The 20,666-nt window shown below is 68.8% G+C and overlaps 4 protein-coding genes across 8 annotated transcripts in view; 3 read left to right on the top strand and 1 right to left on the bottom strand.

The window, feature by feature from the left end:
* Nucleotides 1–16: 16 nt before the first annotated feature.
* UBA7 (ubiquitin like modifier activating enzyme 7) lies at nt 17–8,140 on the top strand. Of its 2 annotated transcripts, XM_054838761.1 has the most exons (24): nt 17–63; nt 200–365; nt 820–954; nt 1,018–1,124; nt 1,277–1,367; nt 1,475–1,616; nt 1,694–1,791; nt 1,910–2,056; nt 2,148–2,306; nt 2,504–2,611; nt 2,693–2,773; nt 2,861–3,016; nt 3,125–3,290; nt 3,370–3,566; nt 3,793–3,857; nt 4,024–4,207; nt 4,321–4,395; nt 4,692–4,878; nt 5,058–5,167; nt 5,255–5,341; nt 5,417–5,608; nt 7,392–7,493; nt 7,572–7,672; nt 7,940–8,140. In XM_054838761.1, the coding sequence occupies exons 1-24, from the start codon at nt 23–25 to the stop codon at nt 8,064–8,066; spliced, it is 3,024 nt and encodes a 1,007-aa protein (XP_054694736.1). In that variant the 5' UTR covers nt 17–22; the 3' UTR covers nt 8,067–8,140. The 2 variants fall into 2 exon arrangements, with proteins under 2 accessions (XP_054694736.1, XP_054694737.1); XM_054838762.1 differs by lacking the exons at nt 7,392–7,493; nt 7,572–7,672; nt 7,940–8,140 and having other exon boundaries at nt 5,289–5,341; nt 5,417–5,555.
* An 83-nt stretch (nt 8,141–8,223) lies between these two features.
* INKA1 (inka box actin regulator 1) lies at nt 8,224–10,757 on the bottom strand. The gene is made up of 2 exons (XM_054838251.1): nt 10,564–10,757; nt 8,224–9,156 (listed from the first exon to the last, which is right to left on the bottom strand). The coding sequence occupies exons 1-2, from the start codon at nt 10,612–10,614 to the stop codon at nt 8,278–8,280; spliced, it is 930 nt and encodes a 309-aa protein (XP_054694226.1). The 5' UTR covers nt 10,615–10,757; the 3' UTR covers nt 8,224–8,277.
* A 334-nt stretch (nt 10,758–11,091) lies between these two features.
* Nucleotides 11,092–17,728, top strand: CDHR4 (cadherin related family member 4). 2 transcript variants are annotated; one of them, XM_054838334.1, is made up of 20 exons: nt 11,092–11,531; nt 11,910–11,930; nt 12,062–12,258; nt 12,329–12,491; nt 12,579–12,664; nt 12,792–12,887; nt 13,390–13,493; nt 13,566–13,702; nt 13,783–13,948; nt 14,043–14,193; nt 14,432–14,534; nt 14,786–15,001; nt 15,082–15,221; nt 15,303–15,447; nt 15,522–15,724; nt 15,814–15,953; nt 16,033–16,068; nt 17,142–17,208; nt 17,289–17,319; nt 17,465–17,728. In XM_054838334.1, the coding sequence occupies exons 1-20, from the start codon at nt 11,477–11,479 to the stop codon at nt 17,518–17,520; spliced, it is 2,313 nt and encodes a 770-aa protein (XP_054694309.1). In that variant the 5' UTR covers nt 11,092–11,476; the 3' UTR covers nt 17,521–17,728. The 2 variants fall into 2 exon arrangements, with proteins under 2 accessions (XP_054694309.1, XP_054694308.1); XM_054838333.1 differs by lacking the exons at nt 11,910–11,930; nt 12,062–12,258 and having other exon boundaries at nt 15,300–15,447.
* Nucleotides 17,729–19,071: 1,343 nt separating this feature from the next.
* The window catches only part of IP6K1 (inositol hexakisphosphate kinase 1), a 38,039-nt gene continuing 36,444 nt past the window's right edge, over nt 19,072–20,666 (top strand). For all 3 annotated transcript variants that reach the window (XM_054838427.1, XM_054838429.1, XM_054838428.1), the window contains exons 1-2: nt 19,072–19,207; nt 19,747–19,802. The gene's annotated coding sequence lies outside the window, so the exon portion shown is untranslated. The remainder of the gene's footprint in view (nt 19,208–19,746; nt 19,803–20,666) is intronic.

The raw sequence follows: 20,666 nt of genomic DNA on the forward strand, positions 1-20,666 counted from the left end.
CCGGGCGGTTGGCGGGGACGTCATGGCGAGCAGCGGCGAGGAAGCGGTGTACTCGCGGCAGCTGTGCGTGCGGGGCCGGGGCCGGGGCCGGGAGCGGGGCCGGGAGCGGGGCCGGGAGCGGGGCCGGGAGCGGGAGCGGGGGGTCCCCGGGCGGTCCCCGGGCGGTCCCCGGGCCCCGCTGACGGCCCCTGCCCCGCAGGTACGTGCTGGGCGGCGGCGCGCAGCATCTGGCCGGGGCGGCGGTGCTGGTGTCGGGGCTGCGCGGGACGGGAGCGCAGGTGGCGGCGGCGCTGGTGCTGGCGGGGACCGGGCGCGTCGTCCTGCACGATCGCGGCACCACCTGCACCGCCGACCTCACCCACCAGGTACCGGCGAGGGCAGGCGGGGGGCACCGGCACGGGCGGAGGTCCCCGTAACGGGTGCGGGTGAGGTACGGTCCGGGGTCCCGGCAATGGGTACCGGTACGGGCAGGGGTGCCGGTAATGGGCAATGGGTACAGGTGGGGGTCCCAGTACCAGGTATGGGTGTGGGTGGAGGTCACGGTAATGGGGGTGGGTGCAGCTGGGGGATCCCTGTTCCGGGTATGGGTATGGGGTGCGGGGGTCCCGGTAAGGGGTGTGGAATGGGAGGTCCCTGGTGTGGGTATGGCCCAGGGTGCCCCTCATCGTCACGGGTAGGGTGCACGAGGTGTCCCCGTGTCACGGGTACAGTCCCCAGCAGAGGGCCCCCGCTAGCGTGGGCAGGGCCCCATGGAGCACCCCGCTGTGGCGGGCAGCACCCCAAACCCACGGGGTGCCCCACCATGTGCCCACCCCACAGTTCCTCCTGGGGGAGAACGATATAGGCTGGAACCGTGCCGAGGCATCCCGGCGGGCCCTGTCCGAGCTGAACTCCCGCGTGGTGGTGACAGCTTGCACCGGGGACCTGTCGGAGACCTTCCTCGCCTCCTTCCAGGTGAGCCCATGGCCCCGGGCCCCCCCCCCGGGACAGTGGCGCTCACTGACAGCCCCGGTACAGGTGGTGGTGCTGACCGAGTCCTCGCTAGAGGAGCAGCTCTACATCGGGGACTTCTGCCATGCCCACGGTATCTGCTTTATCGTCGCCGACACCAAGGGGCTGGCGGGGTAAGGTGTCTGCTGCATTGGTCCCCCTGTGGCTCCAGCTCGCCTTGTCCCCAGAGCCCCCATCCCGTCCCACTGGTGGGGCTGCTCAGCCCGGGCAGGACCTAGCAGTGCTCGGGCAGCTCCTCCAGCAAAACCCCATCGGTCCTGTCCAGGCAGCTGTTCTGCGACTTCGGGGAGTGCTTTGTCATTGAAGACCCAGCAGAAGGGGACCCGGTGTGTGCCGTTGTGCAGCACATCTCGCAGGTAGGCGGGCAGCCTCAGCAGGCTTCCCCGAAATTCCACTGCCTCCTCTGATAGCTTTATGCCACCTGGGTCTGGTCCCCCATCCTCCCATCCCTTCTCCTCCTCAGGGCAACCCGGGTGTGGTGACGTGCATGGGGGCAGAGGACAGCCGTGGCCACCTCTTCTGCGACGGTGACTTCGTGACATTTTCCGGCGTGGAGGGGATGACGGAGCTGAATGGCCGGGAGCCCATCCCCGTGCGCGTGCTGGGTGAGCTGCCCAGGGGATTGGGGAACTCCCCAGGTCCTTGGCAGTCACCATGACGTCTGTCCCCATCTCGTCCCCAGATGAATTCAGGCTGGAGATCAGCGACACTAGCTCCTTCTCGCCCTACCGCTGTGGGGGCCTGGTCTCAGAGGTTCGTCTGCCCGAGGTGCACTCCTACGTAAGTCCTCTCTCGGCCCCGTGGTGCTGCCACCCAGGCTCGGGCACTGCTGTGCCACACCGTGCCCGGCCTGGTCCCAGGGAAGCACTTGTCCCAAGCCCTGGCATTGTGCCGGCAGGAGCCCCTGTGCCGGGCACTGCTGAAGCCCAAGATCCAGGTGGTGAGTCCCGAGGAGCTTCCCCGCAGCCGCAGCCTGCATGCTGCCTTCCAGGCCCTGCATGCTTTCCACAGGGAGCAGGGCCGCCTGCCCCGGCCCAGGGCACCGGTGAGTCCCCATCCTGCCCGTGCCCAGCCTCCCCGGCCCCCCCAGCCCCCCTCCGACCTGCCGGGTGCTTCCCTCGCCCCTCTGCCCACAGGCGGACGCGGAGCGGGTGCTGGAGCTGGCACGGAGCCTGGGGGGGCAGCAGGGTCCCCTGGACGAGGACGTGGTACGAGCCTTCGCCAGCGTGAGCGCGGGGGACCTGTGCCCCATGGCCGCTGTCATCGGGGCCCTGGCGGCCCAGGAGGTGCTGAAGGTGAGCGAGACGGGGGTCCCCAGGTCTGGGGGTCCCACTGGCCCAGGACGCGGCTCCGCATGGCTGTCTGGCAGCGTTTGGTGACCACAAGAGGGCACTTGCTGCCTGCCTGGGGACATCGGGCCAGGCAGCAGGCTAGGATGGGGTACGGGGGGACCCCGCTGGCCACCGAGCTGACAGGACCCCGTTTGCTCCAGGCCATCACCAAGAAGTTCCCGCCCCTGGACCAGTGGTTGTATTTCGACGCCCTGGAGTGCCTGGCGCTGGAGGGGGCCGCGCAGCTGACGGAGGAGGACTGCGCCCCGGTGAGAGCGTGTGCTGAGCCCCTCCCGGGCGCCGGGGGTGCCGCAGCCGACCACGCTCATGTGGCTCCTTCGTCCCAGCAGAGGGGCTCTCGCTATGACGGCCAGATCGCTGTCTTTGGGGACGCCTTCCAGGAGCGGCTGGGCCGCCAGAAGTACTTGGTGGTGAGCTGGGGCCGGTGCCGTGGTGCTGGCAGAGGCTGCGAGTGGCCGGGCAGCGTGTGAGGAGCTGCGGCGGCTCTGCCCCGGCAGGTGGGAGCTGGCGCTATCGGCTGCGAGCTGCTGAAAAACTTTGCCATGATGGGGCTGGCGGCGGGGCCGGATGGCGACCTCATCGTCACCGACATGGACACCATCGCCCTCTCCAACCTCCATCGGCAGCTGCTCTACCGCTGGACGGATATATCGGTGAGACGCCGTGAGGTGGGGGCTGAGCTTCCCCCAAAGGGCGCCTTGGCTGTCCCGGGGGCTCCGTGGGGCAGAGGAGAGGTGCCCACCCCCTCTCTGCCCTGGCAGAAGCCAAAGTCAGTGGTGGCTGCGGCGGCTGTGCGGCGCATGAACCCCAGCATCAGGGTGACGGCTCACCAGAACCAGGTGGGACCTGCCACCGAGCAGCTCTACAGGGACAACTTCTTCCGGCGCCTGGACGGCGTTGCCAGCGCCCTGGACACACTGGAGGCCCGTGAGTGCCAGGAGGGGGAAAGGGGCCGAGCCCCCGGACGTGCCCTTCCCGGCTGCCCAGCACCCCTGGCTCCCCACAGGCACCTACTTGGAGAGCCGCTGCCACCACTGCCTCACGCCGCTGCTGGACTCGGGCACTGAGGGGCCGCGGGGAAACGTGCTAATCATGGTGCCCCCCCTGACCAAGCCCCTGGGGCCGGCTGGTGCCCCCAGGGATGGCACCTTCCCGCTCTGCACCCTGCGGTACTTCCCCCACACCATCCAGCACACGCTGCAGGTAGGGTGTGCCACGCCGGCACCCAGCGAGGAAGCCCTGGCACCTTTGTCTTCCTTTCCCATTTCCCCCTCCGGCCATGGCCCAGCAGTGGGCCGCTGGCAGGATACGGCCCCAGCTGCTTCCTGCTGGCAGCCCGAGCTCTGCCGCTGGCTCTGGCCCCGGCATGGCCTCTCCCTCCCCCTGGGAGGGGGGGTCCCAGTGCTCAACCCCCGCTCCTCCTCTGCAGTGGGCCCGTGATGAGTTTGAGGGGCTCTTCCAGCTGCCTGCAGAGCACGTCAAACGGTTCATGGAGTGAGTAGGCTTGGGGGAGCAGCACTGGGAGAGCGGCAGCCAGCCCTGCCGGGGTGCTGCCCACCACTGCCGGGGTTGGGGACAGGGGGGACAGACTGCTGCATCCCACCCGGGGTGTCCCATGGGATTGCTTCCAGTCCGGCAGCAGCAGTGCCTGGTTTTGCAGAGACCTGGCTTTCCTGGAGCAGCTGCCAGCAGGAAGGGCCCTGGAGGTCCTGGAGCAAGTGCGGGACAGCCTGCAGGAGTGGCCACGGGATTGGCAGGACTGCGTGCGCTGGGCCTACCGGCACTGGCAGAGCCGCTACCATGATGCCATTGTCCAACTGCTGCACACCTTCCCCCCGGGGCATGTGAGCCCGGCACCCCTGGGGCTGGCACCCCGTGCACCCTCTCCCCTCTGCCAGCTGCCCCACCACAGCTGGGGGATGCCATCCTGGGCCTGACTCTGCTTTCCCTGCACCAGGAAACCAGCCCGGGTGTCCCCTTCTGGTCAGGGGACAGGCGCTGTCCCCATCCGCTGACGTTCGACCCCGACAATGTGAGTGCAGGGGAGAGCTGCAGGGTCCCCTGCCGGGGACAGCGTGGGTGGGGGGAGAGCTGAGTCCGTGCTGGGGGTGCAGTGGGTGCCGGACCATAGTTGTGCTCCATTGCAGCCTCTCTGGGGCTGCCAGGTCCTGGGCTGGGCCTGTCCCCGTCAGGACAGCCCCCGTGTGCTCTGCTGCAGGAGGAGGAGGAGGAGAGGCACCTCCATCTCCACCTTGGGGCAAAGGCCAAAGCCTTTGGCCGTGTGGGCTCGTGGACCACCCCGGCTGCCCAGGCGCTCTGCCCCTGCAGGGCACCCATCTGGACTACATCATGGCTGCTGCCTGCCTCTACGCCCAAGCACACAAGGTGCCACCATGCAGTGACCGTGCGGGTGTCCTGACCATCCTCCGCAACGTGGTCCTGCCGCCCTTCACGCCTCAGGAGGGGCTCCAGATCCTCCTCACAGAGGAGCAGGAGGACGCGCAGGCACCCGTGGGTGAGGCTCCCTGCGCCCCCGGGGCGCGTCCCCGGTTCCAGCCTGGTGGCGGTGGGGCTGTGGTTCTGCTAGTCCCTGCCCCAGCACCCAGGAGGACCCGGACTGAGGGGGGGACACTCTGCTGTGCTCCCTGGGTGCCATGGTGCAGGGGTACCATCCTGGGGTCCCTGTGCCCCCAGACCGTGGGCGGCTGGTGCAGCTTACCCAGGACCTGGCGCAGCGGAGACAGAAGCTGGTAGGGGGCGAGGAGGCGCAAGTGCCCCTGATGGAGCCCATCCACTTTGACAAGGTACCCAGGGCCGGGCAGGCGGCCCCGCTCAGCTCGGGGGGTTGATGTCCCCATGGGATGCTCGTGTCCCCATGCTCTTCCTCACAGGACAACAACGCCCATGTGAACTTTATCGTGGCAGCGTCCAATCTGCGTGCAGAGAACTACGGCATCCCCCCTGCCAGCTGGCTGACGGTGAGAGTGGCAGCCTGTGGGGTCAGGGGTCCCCGGCCCGTGCGGGGCAGCTGGTGACGCCCCTCCTGTCCACAGAGTAAGCGGATCGCCGGGCAGATCATGCCCGCCATCATCACCACCACGGCGGCCGTGGCCGGGCTGGCATGCCTGGAGGTCTACAAGCTGGTGTGGGGGGGCCGGGACCCCAGCTGCTACCGCCACAGCAACCTCTGCCTGTCCAACTGCCTGCTGATCCGCGTCCAGCCCCTGTCGCCCTCCACCTACTGGGTAGGACCCTCTCTCCCAGGGCAGGGAAGGTGGGGGACGGCCAGAGGTCTCGGGGTGCCCCAGCTCCCGCTGACAGCTGCTGTGGGACAGTGCCAGGGGACCCAGGAGCAAGGAGGTGGCCATGCAGGAGGGGCAGCCCTGGCCATGGGGCTCCGGAAATGGATCCCGGTGCTGCGGTGGGCCGGGCGCACCGCCAGGCAGCGAGGAACCGGCTCCTTCCTGCGGCCGCCCCCCCCGGCACTGAGCCGCCACCGCTGTCCCGCTCGCCCCCGCTTTGGGCCCAACCGGGATGCTCTGGGACGCCTGTGGGGCTGGGGCAACCTGGCTGCCCAACGGTGGGCCCCACGGCGAGCCCCACGGCGAGCCCCACATCCAGAGGGCGGGGGCCGCAGCAGCCGCGTACATCTGGCTTATGGAAACCAGCTGCAGCAGCCGGAGAGCAGCTGGCACCGGGCCGGGAAGGGCTGCCCGGGGGGAGCGGGGCCGGGGGTCCCAGTGGCGGGGGGCCAGGCTGCAGTCGTTCTGCCGGGGAGGGAGAGCGGGGGCGGGGGCAGGCCCAGATTGGGACCGTCTGGGCGATAGAGGCCCCTTTGTCTGGGGGTTTATGGCGTGCGAGGCAGCCCTTCCGGCACGGCAGGAAGCGCCGATTGGAACCAGATTGGCCCGGGGGGCCCAGGGCCGGGGGCAGGAAGAGGGGGAGGGAGGTACCTCCACCGCCTCGCTCCGGCTCCGGCACCGCTTTGGGCTGCTCGGCTGCCCCACGGCCCCCTCGCGCCCCACACCCTGCAGGCTGCCCAGCCCCATGCCGTCTCGGCCGTGGTGCCCCCAGGTTGGCACCGTCCGTGGGTGGAGGGTGCTGCTGGGGCTGGCCATGCCCTCGGGTCCCCGCAGCACGCCCGGCACCTCTGCATCCCATGACGAGGATGTGCCCCGCTGCTTGGGCCTGCGGGACACGTGCTCCCACCACGGCCACTTGGCGTGACCTGCAGGGGGGCCCGGGGAGCCCGCCTTGGGGGGGACAGGCTTTCCGGGGCGCTGGGATGGGCAGTGGTGTTCCCTCTGCGCTGGGCAATCGCCTGGGTCCGTGCCGCGCCGGTGAGGATGGGGTTAAGCCCTTTCCACCCTGGTGGGAAAAGTACAGGCAGCAGAAGGCAGGAGGTGAGAAGGGAGCAGAAGGCAGGAGGGGAGGGCGGCTAGGTGCGAATGTCCCTTCCTGAGCGGGGCCAGGGCCAGCGCTGGGCAGGGGCTGGCGCTGCCTGCGGCGAGGGCAGATGGCAGGGCAGCCGTGCCAGACGGTGTGGGGCCGCATCCGGTGCTTGGCCCCGAGGTCGGCGCTTCGCCGACCCCCTCAGGCCGGAGCGGGGGTCAGGGGGCCACGGGTGTGAGAAGAGGCGATTGTGCGGGGCTGGGCAGCCTTCAATGGCCCTTTGTGCGCCCTTCCTGGCCCAGGGCTGGGGGCAGCGCCGGCCCCGCGCCAGCCCTGGCCCCTGCAGTGCCTGGGGGATGGCAGTGCCCCCCACTGCCCCTGGGGCCCAGCGGTGCTGGGGAGGTGGCTGTGCCCCCCAATGTCCCTGGACCACTGTGATGCCAGGGGGATGGCTGTGCCCCGCGTTGCCTCTGGACCACTGCGGTGCCCCCGTCCCCCTGCCCCCAGACTCGTCCCTTTTCCTGCCCTGCTGTACCACAGCCCTCTAGTGTGCCCCACCAGTCCCCGCTCCAGGGGGCCAGGCAGCCAGGGTGTGGGGTGCCAGTGCCGGCTGCTACCCCACGCTTCCCCTTTCAGTACGGCGGGCGGGAGTGGAGCTGCTGGGACCAGCTGGAGATGCAGGCGGTCAGCGCCGACGGGCAGGAGATGACGGTGCAGGAGGTGCTGGACTGGCTGCAGGTGAGCCTGGCGCAGGCAGCACCCAGCCGGGTCACCCTGAGGGGTGCAGGGCCGGATCCTGACACCCACCTCTTGCAGAGGACGTACGGCTGGACTGTGACCATGCTCCTGTGCGGCCACACTGTGCTCTATGACAAGGAGGAGGACGAAGAGACACGGACCCGGCAGCGGGCGCAGAGGTAGGTCACTGGATCTGGGGCCTAATCCTGCCCTAGGGGGGCTGCCAGACCCCTCTCCCTCCATCCTGAGCCGCTCCAGCTGCAGTGCAGCTCCCAGCCAGCTGCTGGATAAACATCCTGCCGGCAGCGCTTCCCGTGGCAGGACCCCTGCCCGGCCCCTCGCTGCCGGCCCCTGCGTCCCCCCAGCCTGGCCAGGAGCCCCGAGGAGGGGGGGGGGGGGCTAAGCATCCAAGCTAGCGTCCCCCAAACCCCCGTTCCCTGCCACAGGTTATTGGAGAACCTGAAGGATGCTGGGGAGCCATGGCAGCGGGAGCTGAAGCTGTGCTACGTGTGCGAGGGAGAGGATGCTGAGGCCGAAGATGCCCGTCCCCCCCTTCTCTGCTTCCTACCCTGAGTGCGGGGCCAGCACCCCCCCGCCTTGTGCAATAAAAGATGCAGGCTGAGCTCCAATGCATTGGCCCTCGTTCACAACCCCCCCCGCCTGCCCCTGCCCAGAGTTGGGGCGCAGGCAGCCCACGTCCCCCCCATAAACGCTGCTGCGCCCATACCGTACAAAACTGGGGTTTATTTACAGCGGAAGAGGGTGCAGGCAGCGGCGGGCAGGGCTAAATGTAGCCGATAACGTCGTTGCAGATGATGGGCTGGCGGCTGCGGCTGTTCATGAGGGCGGTGAAGCGGTGGAAGTCCGTGGCCAGCTGGGCAATGTTGCTGTGGGACTGGTGGAAGCAGGCACCCTTGGGCTGTCCCCCCAGCCCCAGCGGGCAGGAGAAACGCTTGGTGGCATCGCGGCTCCCCGGCCGGGCACTCTCAGCGCCCCGGGGCCGGGCCATGTTGGCTAGTTTACGGCGTACGTTGCCCGAGAGGCTAAGCAGGAAGGCAGGGGGCTTGGCCAGACGGCGGGAGGGCTCGGTAGGGTTTCGGCACCGAGATTCGGCGCCCACCTCAGGCAGGTCCATCCAGTTCTCCACCAGGTCGGCGAAGCAGTTGTCGCCCAGCACCAGGGGCTGCCGGTTCCGACTCTGCGACAGCAGTGCCACGGTCCAGTCCCGTGTGTCAGCTGGCTCCAGCACCCGCCACTGCTCCAGGCAGGCGTCCGAGGTGGATTTGGGGCGGGCGCGGCGGGCGGGGGCGGGCGGCGGGGCGGCGGGGCCGGCAGAGAGCCGGTGCGCCCGCTGGCAGGGTGGTGGGTGCCGACGCCGCACGGGCGCCTCCTCCTCTCGCCATGTGCCCCCCGATGCCTCCGAGTACCCCGAGTCAAACTCCAGGCTGCGTTCGCTGGCCGGGGGGGAGCGGGCAGCTGGGCCCCCTCCGTCCTCCTCCTCGCCCCCGGGCTCCAGGCTGCAGGCCGAGTCTGCTGCCGAGCCGGGGCGAGGGGGGCATGGGGGGCAGGAGGCCGGCCCGGGCGCCCCTCCGGGGTGGTGCGGCACCTGCCGCGTGCCGTGCATGTGCGCCCGCTGTGCCGCCCCTGCCTCCCGCCGGCACCGCTGGGGAGAAAGGCCAGGTCACTGCAGCGGTCCCCGCTCCCCCCGGCCAACACCCCCAATCCCCGTCCCACCCCCCTGGCACCCTGCACCCCCCAGCCCCGGCTCAGGGGGGCTTGGCTCGCAGGGCCGGGCATGCAGCGGGGTGCGGGGAGCGGGGCGCAGGTCCCAGCCTGCCTGCAGCCCCGGGCCCCGCTTTCCCGCAGCTCCTGCGCGGAGCCAGCCGGCGTGCAGCGGCATGTCGGGTGAGCAAGCAGGCACCCAGCCCCGGCCGTGCCTGCGGGAAATGACACAGGGCCACGGCACGTAGGAGCTGGGTACCCCGCTGCCTCCCCCCCCCACCGGCCCCTCGATTCCCCCCCTGCCCCGGTGAGACGGCAGCGGGACACCCCGTTGGCGGGACCCCGCTCCGCTGGCTGCAGCCCCAGGGTACCCACGGGTGCTGGGGTGGGGTGCTCCCCCCACGCGTTGGCAGGGCCACCCCACCCACCCCGTGCCCTCCAGCCGGGGACACCCCGGGTGACGTCAGGGTGCAGCCAGGCCTGCGCCCAGAGCTGGGGCCCCCCCAAAGCGCTGGGGAGCGCAGGGTGCTGGCGCAGCAGGGGCCGAATGGAACGTGGCTGGGCGGGCGCTGGAAGGGGCGGCTGGCTCCCAAAGCCGGGCCGCTCCTCGCTCTTGAATTCCTATTGTCTGAACCCAAAAGCAGGGTGTTACGTCCGCTTTCCTTTCCGCGCCGGAGCCACGGGAAGCCGAGCGAGCAGGAGGGATCGCTCCCCCGCCCCCGTCCTGGTAAACCAGCCCCCTCCGGCCGGCCCTGACGGAGCTGCTGGCCAGCCTGTCCCTGTCCCTGTCCCCGTCCCGCTCCCCAGCCTGTCCCCGTCCCCGTCCCGCTCCCAAGCCTGTCCCTGTCCCCGTCCCGCTCCCCGACGCCCTCCCCGCTGGCCGGGACCCTCTCAGCCGGCCCCGCTGGCGACGTGCCACCGCTTCGAGCTGCCCCGTCCGGGCGCTGCCCGGGGACGCCGGCGCACCCCGCTCCGGGGAGCTGGGTAGGCGTGCGGCAGGCCCGGGGGAGCCGGCCGGGCCACCCTGTCACCGTCGGTCCCCTCGGGGCAGCCCAGGCGAGGGCGGCAGCTCCGGGGCGGCGGTGCCACCGGCACCCTCACGGCCGGACGCTGTGGCCCCTGGCCCCCCGCCTCCCGCGGCCGCCCGCGCCCCCGCCGCCACCCGCGTCCCGCCGATCGCCCACGTCCCCCCGGATGCCCACGTCCCCCGCGCCGCCCTGGCCTTGCGCATGATGTCACGGCTCTGATGTCACTGGCAGCGCCCTGACATCACGGCAATGCCCGGGCGGTGCAGCGGGGCGCGGGCAGGGTGGCCCCGTCCCCTCCCGGTGCCCGCGGCGGCACTCACCCGGTCGGCGCCGAGCTGGCCCGGGCAGGCGTCCGGGCGGGCGCTGTGCATGCCCGGCCCGGCCCCGCTCCCGGCCCCCGCTCCCGGTCCCGCCGGTGCCGGTGGCGGCGGAGCAGCAGCGGAGCGGAGCGCGGAGCAGCGCCCGGCCGTGCCCGCCGCCTCCCGGCGCTGTCTGGGCGGCGCCGCCCCGCCCCGCCGCAGCCAATGGGGCCGCCGTAACGTGAGCCCGGCCCGCACCGGCACCGGCACCGCCGCCCCGGGGCCCCGCCCCGCCGCCCCGGGGCCCCGCGTCGGGCACCACCCGGGCACCGCGGCACCGGGCACCGCTGGGCGAGGCAGCGCCCGGGGCACCGGCCGGGCAGGGCAGGACCCGGGGCCGCGGTCGGCGGGACCCCAGCCCCGCGGGCACCGGGGGTCCCGGGGCCGGGAAGCCTCGGCGGGAAGGAGGGCAGCCCCGTTACAGGGCCCCGGCGGAGGCACCCGCGGCCACCGGGCTGCCGGAATTGGCTTGAGTACTGGAGGAGGGAAAGGTGACCCCGGCCACAGGGGCCGTGCTCCGCCAGCGCTTATTAATTGGGAGCTAATAACCCTTAATAGGAATTCCGGGAGAAGCGGCTCTGGTTTGCAAATGAAGGAGAATACGGCCAAAAATTACCTCCCAGCTAATTTTCCCAGTTCCCGAGTGTGCCGCGTGGCGAGGCAGCGTGGTGCGCCAGCGAAACCCCGCGGAGCATCGCTGCCCGCCTGCCCGGGCATGGCGAGAGGCTGGGACCAGAGGCGTGCGGGAGCTGGGTGCGCCGGGGACGTGCCCCGTCCCTGCCCTGGGCCGCGATGGCCGGCGTGACGCTGGGCTGGGGTGGTGCCCAGCACCCCTGGCAACGGGTACCAGCTTGTCCCAAACACCCAGCAAGCCATGGGCGTGCACGGACGCCTCACCTTCTTCCTCCTCCTCAGCCTCCGTGCCCCAGGTAGGCACTTCAGGCTCACAGCGTCGGGGGCACCCTTTGCCAGACCCTGGGTGGGGGACCGAGAGGAGGGGGACAGGGGACAGGCTCCCCCCGCTTGCCCCCACGTGCCTGGGGCTGGCCCCAGGATGGGCAGAGGGGCCGGCAGCTGCCTGGCTGGGTTCAGGCAAGGAGGGGGCATTGCTGGGGTACGGCCAGGGCATTGCCGGGGTGTCCTCAGGACATCGCTGGGGCATCCTCGGGGCGTCACCAGGGCATTACTGGGCCATCTCAGGGGCATCGCTGGGACGTATCCAGGCATGGCGGGGGCATCTCTGGAGCCTCCCCAGGGCATTGCCAGGGCACACCTGGCAGGCTGGGGTGACACTCTCCTCTTTTCAGGGACTTTCGTCAGAGCAGCAGGTAAGAGCGGGGTGCCCTGGGCCTTGCTGTGCCTGGCAGGGGGACACGTGCCCACGTGGGTGCCCAGGTGCAGGAGTGGGGCTCCCTAAGCACAGCTGGGCAAGCCATCGGTGGCGGGGGTCTCCCACCAGCCCTGCCTGACCTGCCGCGTGTGGTGGCCCTGAGCGAGGACGCGGTGCCGGGCACCTGCGTGGCCAAGGTGACCGTGTCCTGCAGCAATGCGAGCGGCAGCCCCAATGTCACCCTGCGTGGCATCGAGCCTGGCCACCCCTTCAACCCCGTTGCCATCAGTGCCGACCCTGTGGCCGCCGCCACATTTCAGGCAGAGGTGCGACTGAGGGACAGGGAGTGGGTCAGGAGCCCACCGGCGCCCCACTGAGTGCGTGTCCCCACGGCAGGTGACGCTGCGTGCCGGTGCTGAGCTCGATGCCCACAGGGTGAACCAGTACACCCTGACCCTGCGGGCCACCTGTCCCAGCGAGGAGGAGGTAGAAGAGCGGCTCTTTGTCCGGGTGACGATGGGACAGGCACTGCGCTGTGACGCCCCCTTCGCCAGTGCAGGTAGGAGCTGGGGGGCAGTGGGTGTGGGGCGGTGGGGGCCGCGGGTGTCAGCCGGCACTGGGCTTCCACGGCCGTGCTGTGCCACAGAGGGAGATGTGGTGTGGGTGCTGGCGGACGTCGCGCCCCGGACGCCCCTGTACGCGGTGCTGCTGCAGCCGCTCGGCGGGCTGACGGTGAGTGGTGTCTGCCGTGGGGGCCCACAGCCCCCACAAGTAGGAGCAGCCTTGGGGATGGCAGGACCCCGGGCATGAGGTGGGCAAAGGGGTTCCCACCCTCCTCCCAGTGCTGTTTTCTGTGCAGTTCAGGCTCCGAAACCACAACACGCCGCTCACCCTCACCCGCCATGGCCTGGTGCTGGCGCCTGCCAGCGGCTTCGACCGCAGCAAAGACACCCAGGTGTGCAGCAGCGTCCCCGGGTTGTCACAGCCACCTCTCAGCCCGCCTGGGCTTAGCACCTCGCTAGCACTGCACGCAGCAATCCACGTCCTGCTCCTCCCATCGGGCTCCTGCCTCCCCCCAGCCCCAGGACTGCTCCAGCCCTGTCCCTGTCCCCAGCTCCATCCCCTTCTGCATCTCGAATCCTGTCCCAGTCCTCATCCCTGTCCCCATTCCTATCCCCAGTCCTGGCTGCAGCTCGTCCTCATCCCCATCTCCATTCCTATTCCCACCCCTGTTCCTGCTCCAAGCCCCATACTTGTCCCTGTCCCCATCCCCTTTCCTGCCTCTGTCCCTGTCCCTGTCCCTATTACTATCCTCATCCCCATCCCTACCTGTCTCCCCATCCCTGTCCCCATCCTGATGCCCATCCCTACCCCTGTCTCCATCCCATCCCTGTCCCCATCCCCGTCCCCGGTGCCACTCGGGGCTGTCCCACGGCCACCCGGACACTGCCCCGCAGACGTTCAGGCTGGAGATCGAGGTGATGGACCGCCACGGACACAACTGCAGTGGGACCGTGAGGGTGGAGGTGCTGCCATCGCCCCGTCCCCGTGTCACCTTCCTGTGAGTGGGGCCGGGCTGGGCGGGGGGTGCTGGTGACGGCAGGCTATGCCACGCTGCCTGCCTGTGCCGCAGTGAGCCGCAGCGGGCTGTGACAGTGCCGGAGGGCACCGGCCCCTTGGAGGTGATCACACAGGTCCATGCCAGCGGTGACAACGTCCACTACGCCATCCTGGCTCCCACGGCGCCTGCGCTCTTCACCATTGATGAGGGTGAGCGGGGCAGCGGGGGTCCCCAGGGCCGCCTTGTCCCCGTGCCTGTGCCCGGTGCGAGGCTGTGCCGTCTCCCACAGTGAGGGGCAATATCCGCAGCACCCGCCGGCTGGAGGTAGCCCACGCACACCTCCTCGTTCGGGCTTACAACGCACTGCATCCTGCCGACCATGACACCACTACGCTAAATGTCACCGTGCAGGGGATGGACCGGCGAGCACCGAGCTGCATCCCAGCCATCTCCGTGTACAGTTTGGGGGGGAAAGTGGGGTGCGGGGAATGCTCCACCGCACCTGGGACACAGGGAATGGGAGCTGAGCCGACGGCCACCCCACCGCAGGTCCCAGGTACCCGAGACGGTGTCCCCCGGCAGCACCCTGGTGACACTGAGGTGCACCGACCCCGCCAGCGCCGGGGGGAACCTGCACTACGCCCTGGAGGGGCCCCTCGCCTCCCGCTCCCACTTCCGCATGGAGGGGCCACAGCTGCAGGTGAGTGGGGCCACAGGCGGGGCCAGGATCTGGGGAAGCCAGCGGCACAGTGGGGACCTTCTGCATGTGCTGTCATGCCAGGTCCTGTGCTGGGGGTCCCCGGGGCTCTCTGCCCTCCCCAGCACTCCCTCCTGCTCCCCTGGCATCGCAGCTTTGCAGGACACCCCAGCTTTGCAGGACACCCCGGCTTTGCGGGACACCCTGGCTCTGCCTGACACACACCCTCCTGGCTCGGCAGGTCAACGCCACCCTGGACTATGACTCGGAGGCCGCGGCCGCCATGGGCTTCCAGTTCACAGCCACCATCGTGGTGTCGGCGGGAGGGCAGCCCCCGCGGAGCAGTGAGTACCTGTGCTCCTGGTTGCCCGGGGGGGTGCAACAGGGGAGGTTGTAGGGGAGGTGGGAAAAGCCCCTTCCTGATCCCAAAAGTGGCAGCTCGAAAGGAAATGTTCCTCTGCCGCTGCCCCAGAGGTGCCCGCTCCAGGGGGGGTGCCACCATCCCCATGTCCCCCAGCCTGTCAGGGGGAGCACGTCCGGCCTGGTGCAGGCTGTGGGGCAGTGCCAGCGTGGCTGAGCCTCTTGTGCTGCACAGCCCACGTACCCCTGCTCGTGACGGTGACTCCCGTCAACGAATTCACACCGGCGTGCCCCAATGATGCCACCTTCACCGTGCCGGAGACGGCGGCTTTCGGCAGTGCCGTGGGGCGCGTGGCTGGCACCGACGGTGACTACCCACTGAACAGCCTTGAGTACAGCCTGGAGGGGGACCCCGGCCCCACGCAGCCCTTCGCCATTGACACGCACACCGGTGAGAGCCCAGCCCCTTCCCCAGTCCCCGCCGCGCCCCGCGGCACCCATGGGTGCCCAGCAGCTCCCGCTGCCCCGCAGGTGAGATCCGCGTGGTGGGACCCCTCGACTTCCAGCGGCAGAAGAGCTACAGACTGACGGTGCAGCTGACAGACACCCGCAATGACCTGGACCCAGCAAAGCGGCGGAGCCGGCTGTGTGATGTGGCCGTGCGCCTGCAGGTGCGGGTGCAAGCCCAGCAGGTGAACCACAGTGGGTGTGAGCCGCATGGGTGCCATGCTGCCTCCCCCCTCTCCCAGCAGCCCGTGCTGGACCAGGCGCCGGTGTGTACCCCAGAGGTGCAGGAGCTGCAGATCACGGCCAGGTTGGGCAGCCGCCAGCCTGTCACCCGCCTGGCGTGCCAGGGCAGCCCTGATGGCGTCACACTGTCTTACGCCATCGCTGGAGGTGAGGAGCAGCCAAGCCACAGCACAACCCAGCCACTCATCGTGGTGTGGCACCGAGCAAACCCTCTCGTCCAGGCAATGAGGACGGGCGCTTTCGGCTGGAGGGGAACACCCTCTTCTACCTCTCTGATGACCTACCTGAGCCCTGCACCTTTGTGCTGCTGGTGGAGGTGTGGGGCAGCCCCGGTGTCCCCCGCCACAGCACCGTGGTGGCACTGGTGGTGCACGTCACCCCCCGGAGCACCCCGGTGCCACCCAGCACCACCACCCGACGCACGGTGAGCAGAGCCCGCGGGCTAGGTGATGCTCCAGGGTCTGTCAGGCCCCCTGACCCTCGCTTCCCCCCCTCACCCCACCGCCTCCACAGACGCTGCAGAAGGAGCCACTGATCATCACACTGACGGAGGTGTCGTGGCACCCACCGGCCTGGTTCGTGGCCGTGCTGACAATCTCCGGTGCCCTGCTGCTGGCTGCCCTGGGCTGCGTGGCCCGGAGCCTGCTGTGCAGGTGAGACCCGGCCCCATGGCACGGCACGGCACAGTGAGCAAGGCCAGGGGCTCACGACTGCCTTCTGCTCCTCCTACAGCAACCGAGACCCTGGCAAGCCGCTTCTGGGCAAGAGGTGGGTGCTGGATGGCCAGGGCGGTCATATCGGCAGCGAGGGGTAGGCACAGGCTCCTGTAGCATCCTCACAGGCAGCCGGGGAGACGCAGCACATGGGGGGTGTCTAATGTACCCCACGTTTGGCTGTGGTCCGTGGGTCACTGTGCCAGGGATCTGTCTCTGTCCCAGGGTGAGGGCACAGCGCTGACGGGAGCCATGGGTGCAGAGGCAGCGATTGGCTGGGGGACAGCCATGTCGGTGGCCGCGCTGGGGCAGAAAGTCTGCGGTGGGCAGGGTGGGACGGCACGGCGCTGGCGCTGCTGCCTGCTGCAGGGCTGGGTCCTGGTGCTGGGGCCACGGTGGCTCACCAGGGGAGCCCCGATTTGCTGGGGAAGGTGCCCTGGGAGGAGGTGAGCAGGCTGCACACCACCCCGGGAGGATGAACCAGGGGTGAGAGGTGGCGGACGGGAGAGCCTGAGGAAGCACTGGAGCCAGCTCAGCCTGTGCAGGGCATCTGCACGGCGAGGAGGAGGCACACAAGCCTGCGGGCAGGATAACAGCCACCTCCAGCAGCATAACCACCCCAGGTGATGCACAGCTGGATCCATGGTCAGTGGTGAGGCTGGGGACATGGTGCTTGGTGGCACCGGGGCTGTAGTGACCATGAAACAGAGAGACTTGGGCTGAGCCTCGCAGGCAGTGCTGGCATCGGGGGGGATCTGGGGCCGCCGCTCCCCCAGCACGGCATCCTCTGAGCATAACGACGATGTGCACCGGCACGTGGGGAAACAAGCAGGCACGCTGCAGACCGGCTTGCTGCTCTCGGGCATTGCTGAAAGGTGGTGGTGGTGCTTAGGGGAGCACAGCCCCTGCTGCAATCCCCTTTGGCACCCAGGGCCGTGTCAGGGACACACAGGCTGGGTAAGGGGATGATCAGGTAGGTGGAAGTCAGTCGGAGCGATGAGCTCGACAGGACGCAGCTGGCAATGCAAAGCCTGGCTGGCGACCCGCTCCTGGCAGCATCCCTCAGGTTAGAGGCTGGGAGCCCATCACGGACAGCATGCCCTCCCATCTTCCCCTCTTCCCCTGCAGCTCCCGGGACGTGGTGGAGCAGAAGGGTGGTGAGGAGGAGCAGGGCCACTCCCACACTGGCAGCCTGGTAAGTGTGTGCCATGGCAGCGAGGGCGGGGGCAGGCACCCTGGGGCCCTCAGCACCCTCTCCTGTCTCTCCTCTCACAGGGGCAGTTCGACGGCCGTGCCCGGGACCCACGTGAGTGCCCTGTCCCACAGCCCCTGCAGCCTTGGGCTGCATCCCTCAGGGCAGAGGGGTCTGGGGGATGGGAGACATGGGGACTGGGCAGCAATGCCCGGGCAGCACCCATGGGGCGAGGGCTGAGTGCTGCCTCCCATCCCAGGCACCGGCAGGGACTATCTCTTCAACAGCGTGACTGGGGCACGGCGCTGGATCTGAGCAGCTTGACCCGACAAGGGACTCCCCACAACCCACAGCTCCCCGAGGTGCCGGCAGACACCCGGCATGGCCCTCAGGCCAGGAGGAGGAGGAGGGAATCCCTCCTCCGTCGCTGAACCCGCTGCCCACAGGGTGCAGGCAGCCCCTGAGCCACCCTGGCCAGCACAGACCCAATAAATGGTGGCAGAGATTGCACCTGCCACCGTGATTGCCGTGAGGAGTGCCATGGCCGAGCAGTCCTGCTGGTGGCTGTCCTGCTGTTGCTGTCATTAGTGCCATTAGCAGGGATGTGGGTGGCACAACCCGGGACCAGGATGGTGGTGATGGCAGTACCGGCACCGGGCTGGGGTCGGCACCACAAAAAACATGCCGAAGGCTTTGGCAGGGTCCGCTCCGGTGACAGCAGCATGTCCATAGCCTCTGGATGTGACCCAGCCAGGGCAGTCCTCTGCAGAGATGTGATCTTGGGGCAAGAAAGCTCAATCACGGGGTAATTTGGAGGAACTTTTGTCCCATGTCCCCCTCAAGCTCTCCCTTGCTCGAGCACTCCCAGGTGCGAGCGGCTGGTCGGCAGAGGAGCCGGGTTTCTTAATTGAGAGGAAAAGTCAATTAGCGCGTGCAGGAGAATTAGCAGGGCCTGGCGAACGGGCGGGAGCGCTTTGAAGGAGTCAGCGCAGGGAGGTGGGAAACCGGTTATTTGAATTTCAAAGGAGCGCTCCGCGGGACGCCTGCCCGGCAGCTCGCGGGGCAACGGGGCGCTGGCGGGCTGAGAGGAAAGCGGGTAATTTGGGGAGCAGGAGGGTAAGGGGAGGAAGAGGAGGGCGGGAGCCAGCTGGGAAATTTCACGGCGAAGAGGGGTCACCCGCGTGACTCCGCCTGGGGGTCCCCTTGCCCTGAGCCCACGGGAGCCGTGACCGTTTGGGAATTAAACCTTTATTGTACCGGATCGGTGCGCGAACACGCTCCGCTCGCTGCTCCCAGGGGCCGCCCGAGCGCCAGCAGCCGCTTGGGCCAGGCCGCAGTCGAGGAAACTGGGTTTAGCTCGGCTGACCCCGCAGGATTCAACGCACCAAGCGGGATGTGCCGGGCCGCCGCGCCCGCCCGAGGCCCCGGGGAGGGGAAGGTGGACGCGGCGGGCTGAGGCGCCGGAGCTGCCCCGGGCCCGGCCTCCGGCGGGGGGGGGGCGGAGCGCGGACCCACAGACCCCGCCGGGCCGCGCCTCACACGGCCGCCCGCGCGCTCCCGCTGCGCACCGCCCCGGCCCGCGCCCGGCGTGGCCATTGGCCGAACGCCCCCCCAGCGGGTAGCCAATGAGACGGCGGAGCCCGCGGGGAGGCGGGGGTACTGGAAAGCGTCACGTGTGCCTAACGTGCGAGGCCATCCGGATGCAGTCCGCGCACGGAAAGGGGCGGGGCGGCTCTGCACTTGAGTGACGGAGATTTTGGCCTATCAGCGTTTCCAGAGCGTACCCGGCGGGCGGGGCTCGGCTTTGGATTGCTGCAAGAGGCGGCGGGGCGGGTTTTGGACGGCGCGGTTGCTATGACGGCGGGTGCCGGGGCTCCGCCCCCTCGGCTGCCGCCATCTTGTTGTTGATTCGAACGGCAGGGAGCGGGCGGCGCGGAGCGGAGCAGTGGCGCTCGGGGCTCGGTGGCGCCAGCCCCCGGCTGGGCAGGCAGGGCCGGCCCCGGTGAGCCACAGCGGGCGAGGGCTCGGGGCAGGGAGGAAGGCTGAGCTGGACACGCTGCCGTGAGGGGAGGGAGCGAGAACCGGGCGCGCTGCCGTGAGAGGAGGGAGGGGAGAACCGGGCGCGGCGCCGTGAGGGGGAATGGGAGAGGCCGGTGCGGTCCGAATGGGGGGTGGGGTGAGCCCGGCAAGGGGCGGGGCACAGGCGCGGCCCCGTGAGGAGCCGGGGTGAGGTGGGGGACCGAGCGCCGTGCCGGGGAGCGCCGTGCCGGACCCATGATGGGGGGGGGGGGGTGAGGGATGCAGGCGCGGCCCCCTGAGGAGGGGAAGGGGGAGCCAGGCACGTCCTCCTGTTTGCGGCGTGTGAGTGGGGGTGAGACCCGTTTGGGGCACCGCCCGGCCGGGAGGGTCGTGCTCCGGGAGCTGGGCTGGGCAAGGGCGGCCCCGTGGGCAGCACGGTGCCTGCGCAGGGCTGCGCTGCCCCTGACGGGGCCCGGCAAGCAGATCTAGCATCCCCTTTCTTTGTGCCCTTCCCTTCTACAGGAGCAGCCTGCAGGAAGGAACTCGGCAAACCACGCTGGTAACATGAAACCAACATGGTGAGGAAGCTGGTGGGGTTGGGGGGTCCTTTCCTGTGTCCCAACGTGCTGCCACCCCTGCAGCGGAGGGGGTGTGGGCAGGCTCTGGCAATGCTGGCTGCCCCGATGGTTACCGGAAGATGCCTGGCAGTCCCTGGAGGCGGATGTGCTCATGGGTCTGCAGGCCTGGACCATAACCAACAACCTTTCCTGGGGTTTCCAAGTAGGACTTGGATTAGGAGAGGTGGTACTGACTCCTGTTTGGTTTTCAGCTGCTCTGAATTTAAACTGGTGCCATGCTCAGTGTCCCTCCATCTTAAAGCTCTGAATCAGCAAGGCCCCAATTTTTCTTTCCAGCAATATGCTTTAGTATGTGCTGCCTTTCTCGTTTCAGGCTGCCTTGCCGTGTTTCTGCTCCATCTGCTTTTTCTCCATTCAGGTTCACCTGGCTTAACTTGGTATTCAGAGCTTCCAAAGCTGAATTCCAAGATTGGCCTTCGCTAACGAAGCACTGAATGGTGTCAGAACAGTGTGGGCTTGGGTCTCTGTCCATTCTTAATGTAATATTTCTATAGTCGATAGGTCTATTTGTGTAAACTTAGTTGGTAGCTTGTCTCACAAAATAATATACTGTAATGTCTTGTGCGAGTCTCTTTGTATTGAACTGTCATCTGCAGCTGATATATTGATGTATGGGCGTATGGTTAGATTTTTGATGGAGAAAAGTACTGTATTGTTATTTATCGCTGAACTAAGACTTTGATTCTTTGATTTCCTTTTTACAGAAATTCTGTCAGGAGCTTGAAAGTGTATTAGAATTAGATATATTGGTTATTAGATGTGTCACTGTAACCCTAAATAGGTCTATTAGGGGCATCCTAATCC

The sequence above is a fragment of the Grus americana genome, chromosome 11 (assembly GCF_028858705.1).
Source record: "Grus americana isolate bGruAme1 chromosome 11, bGruAme1.mat, whole genome shotgun sequence".
Lineage (NCBI taxonomy): Eukaryota > Metazoa > Chordata > Aves > Gruiformes > Gruidae > Grus > Grus americana.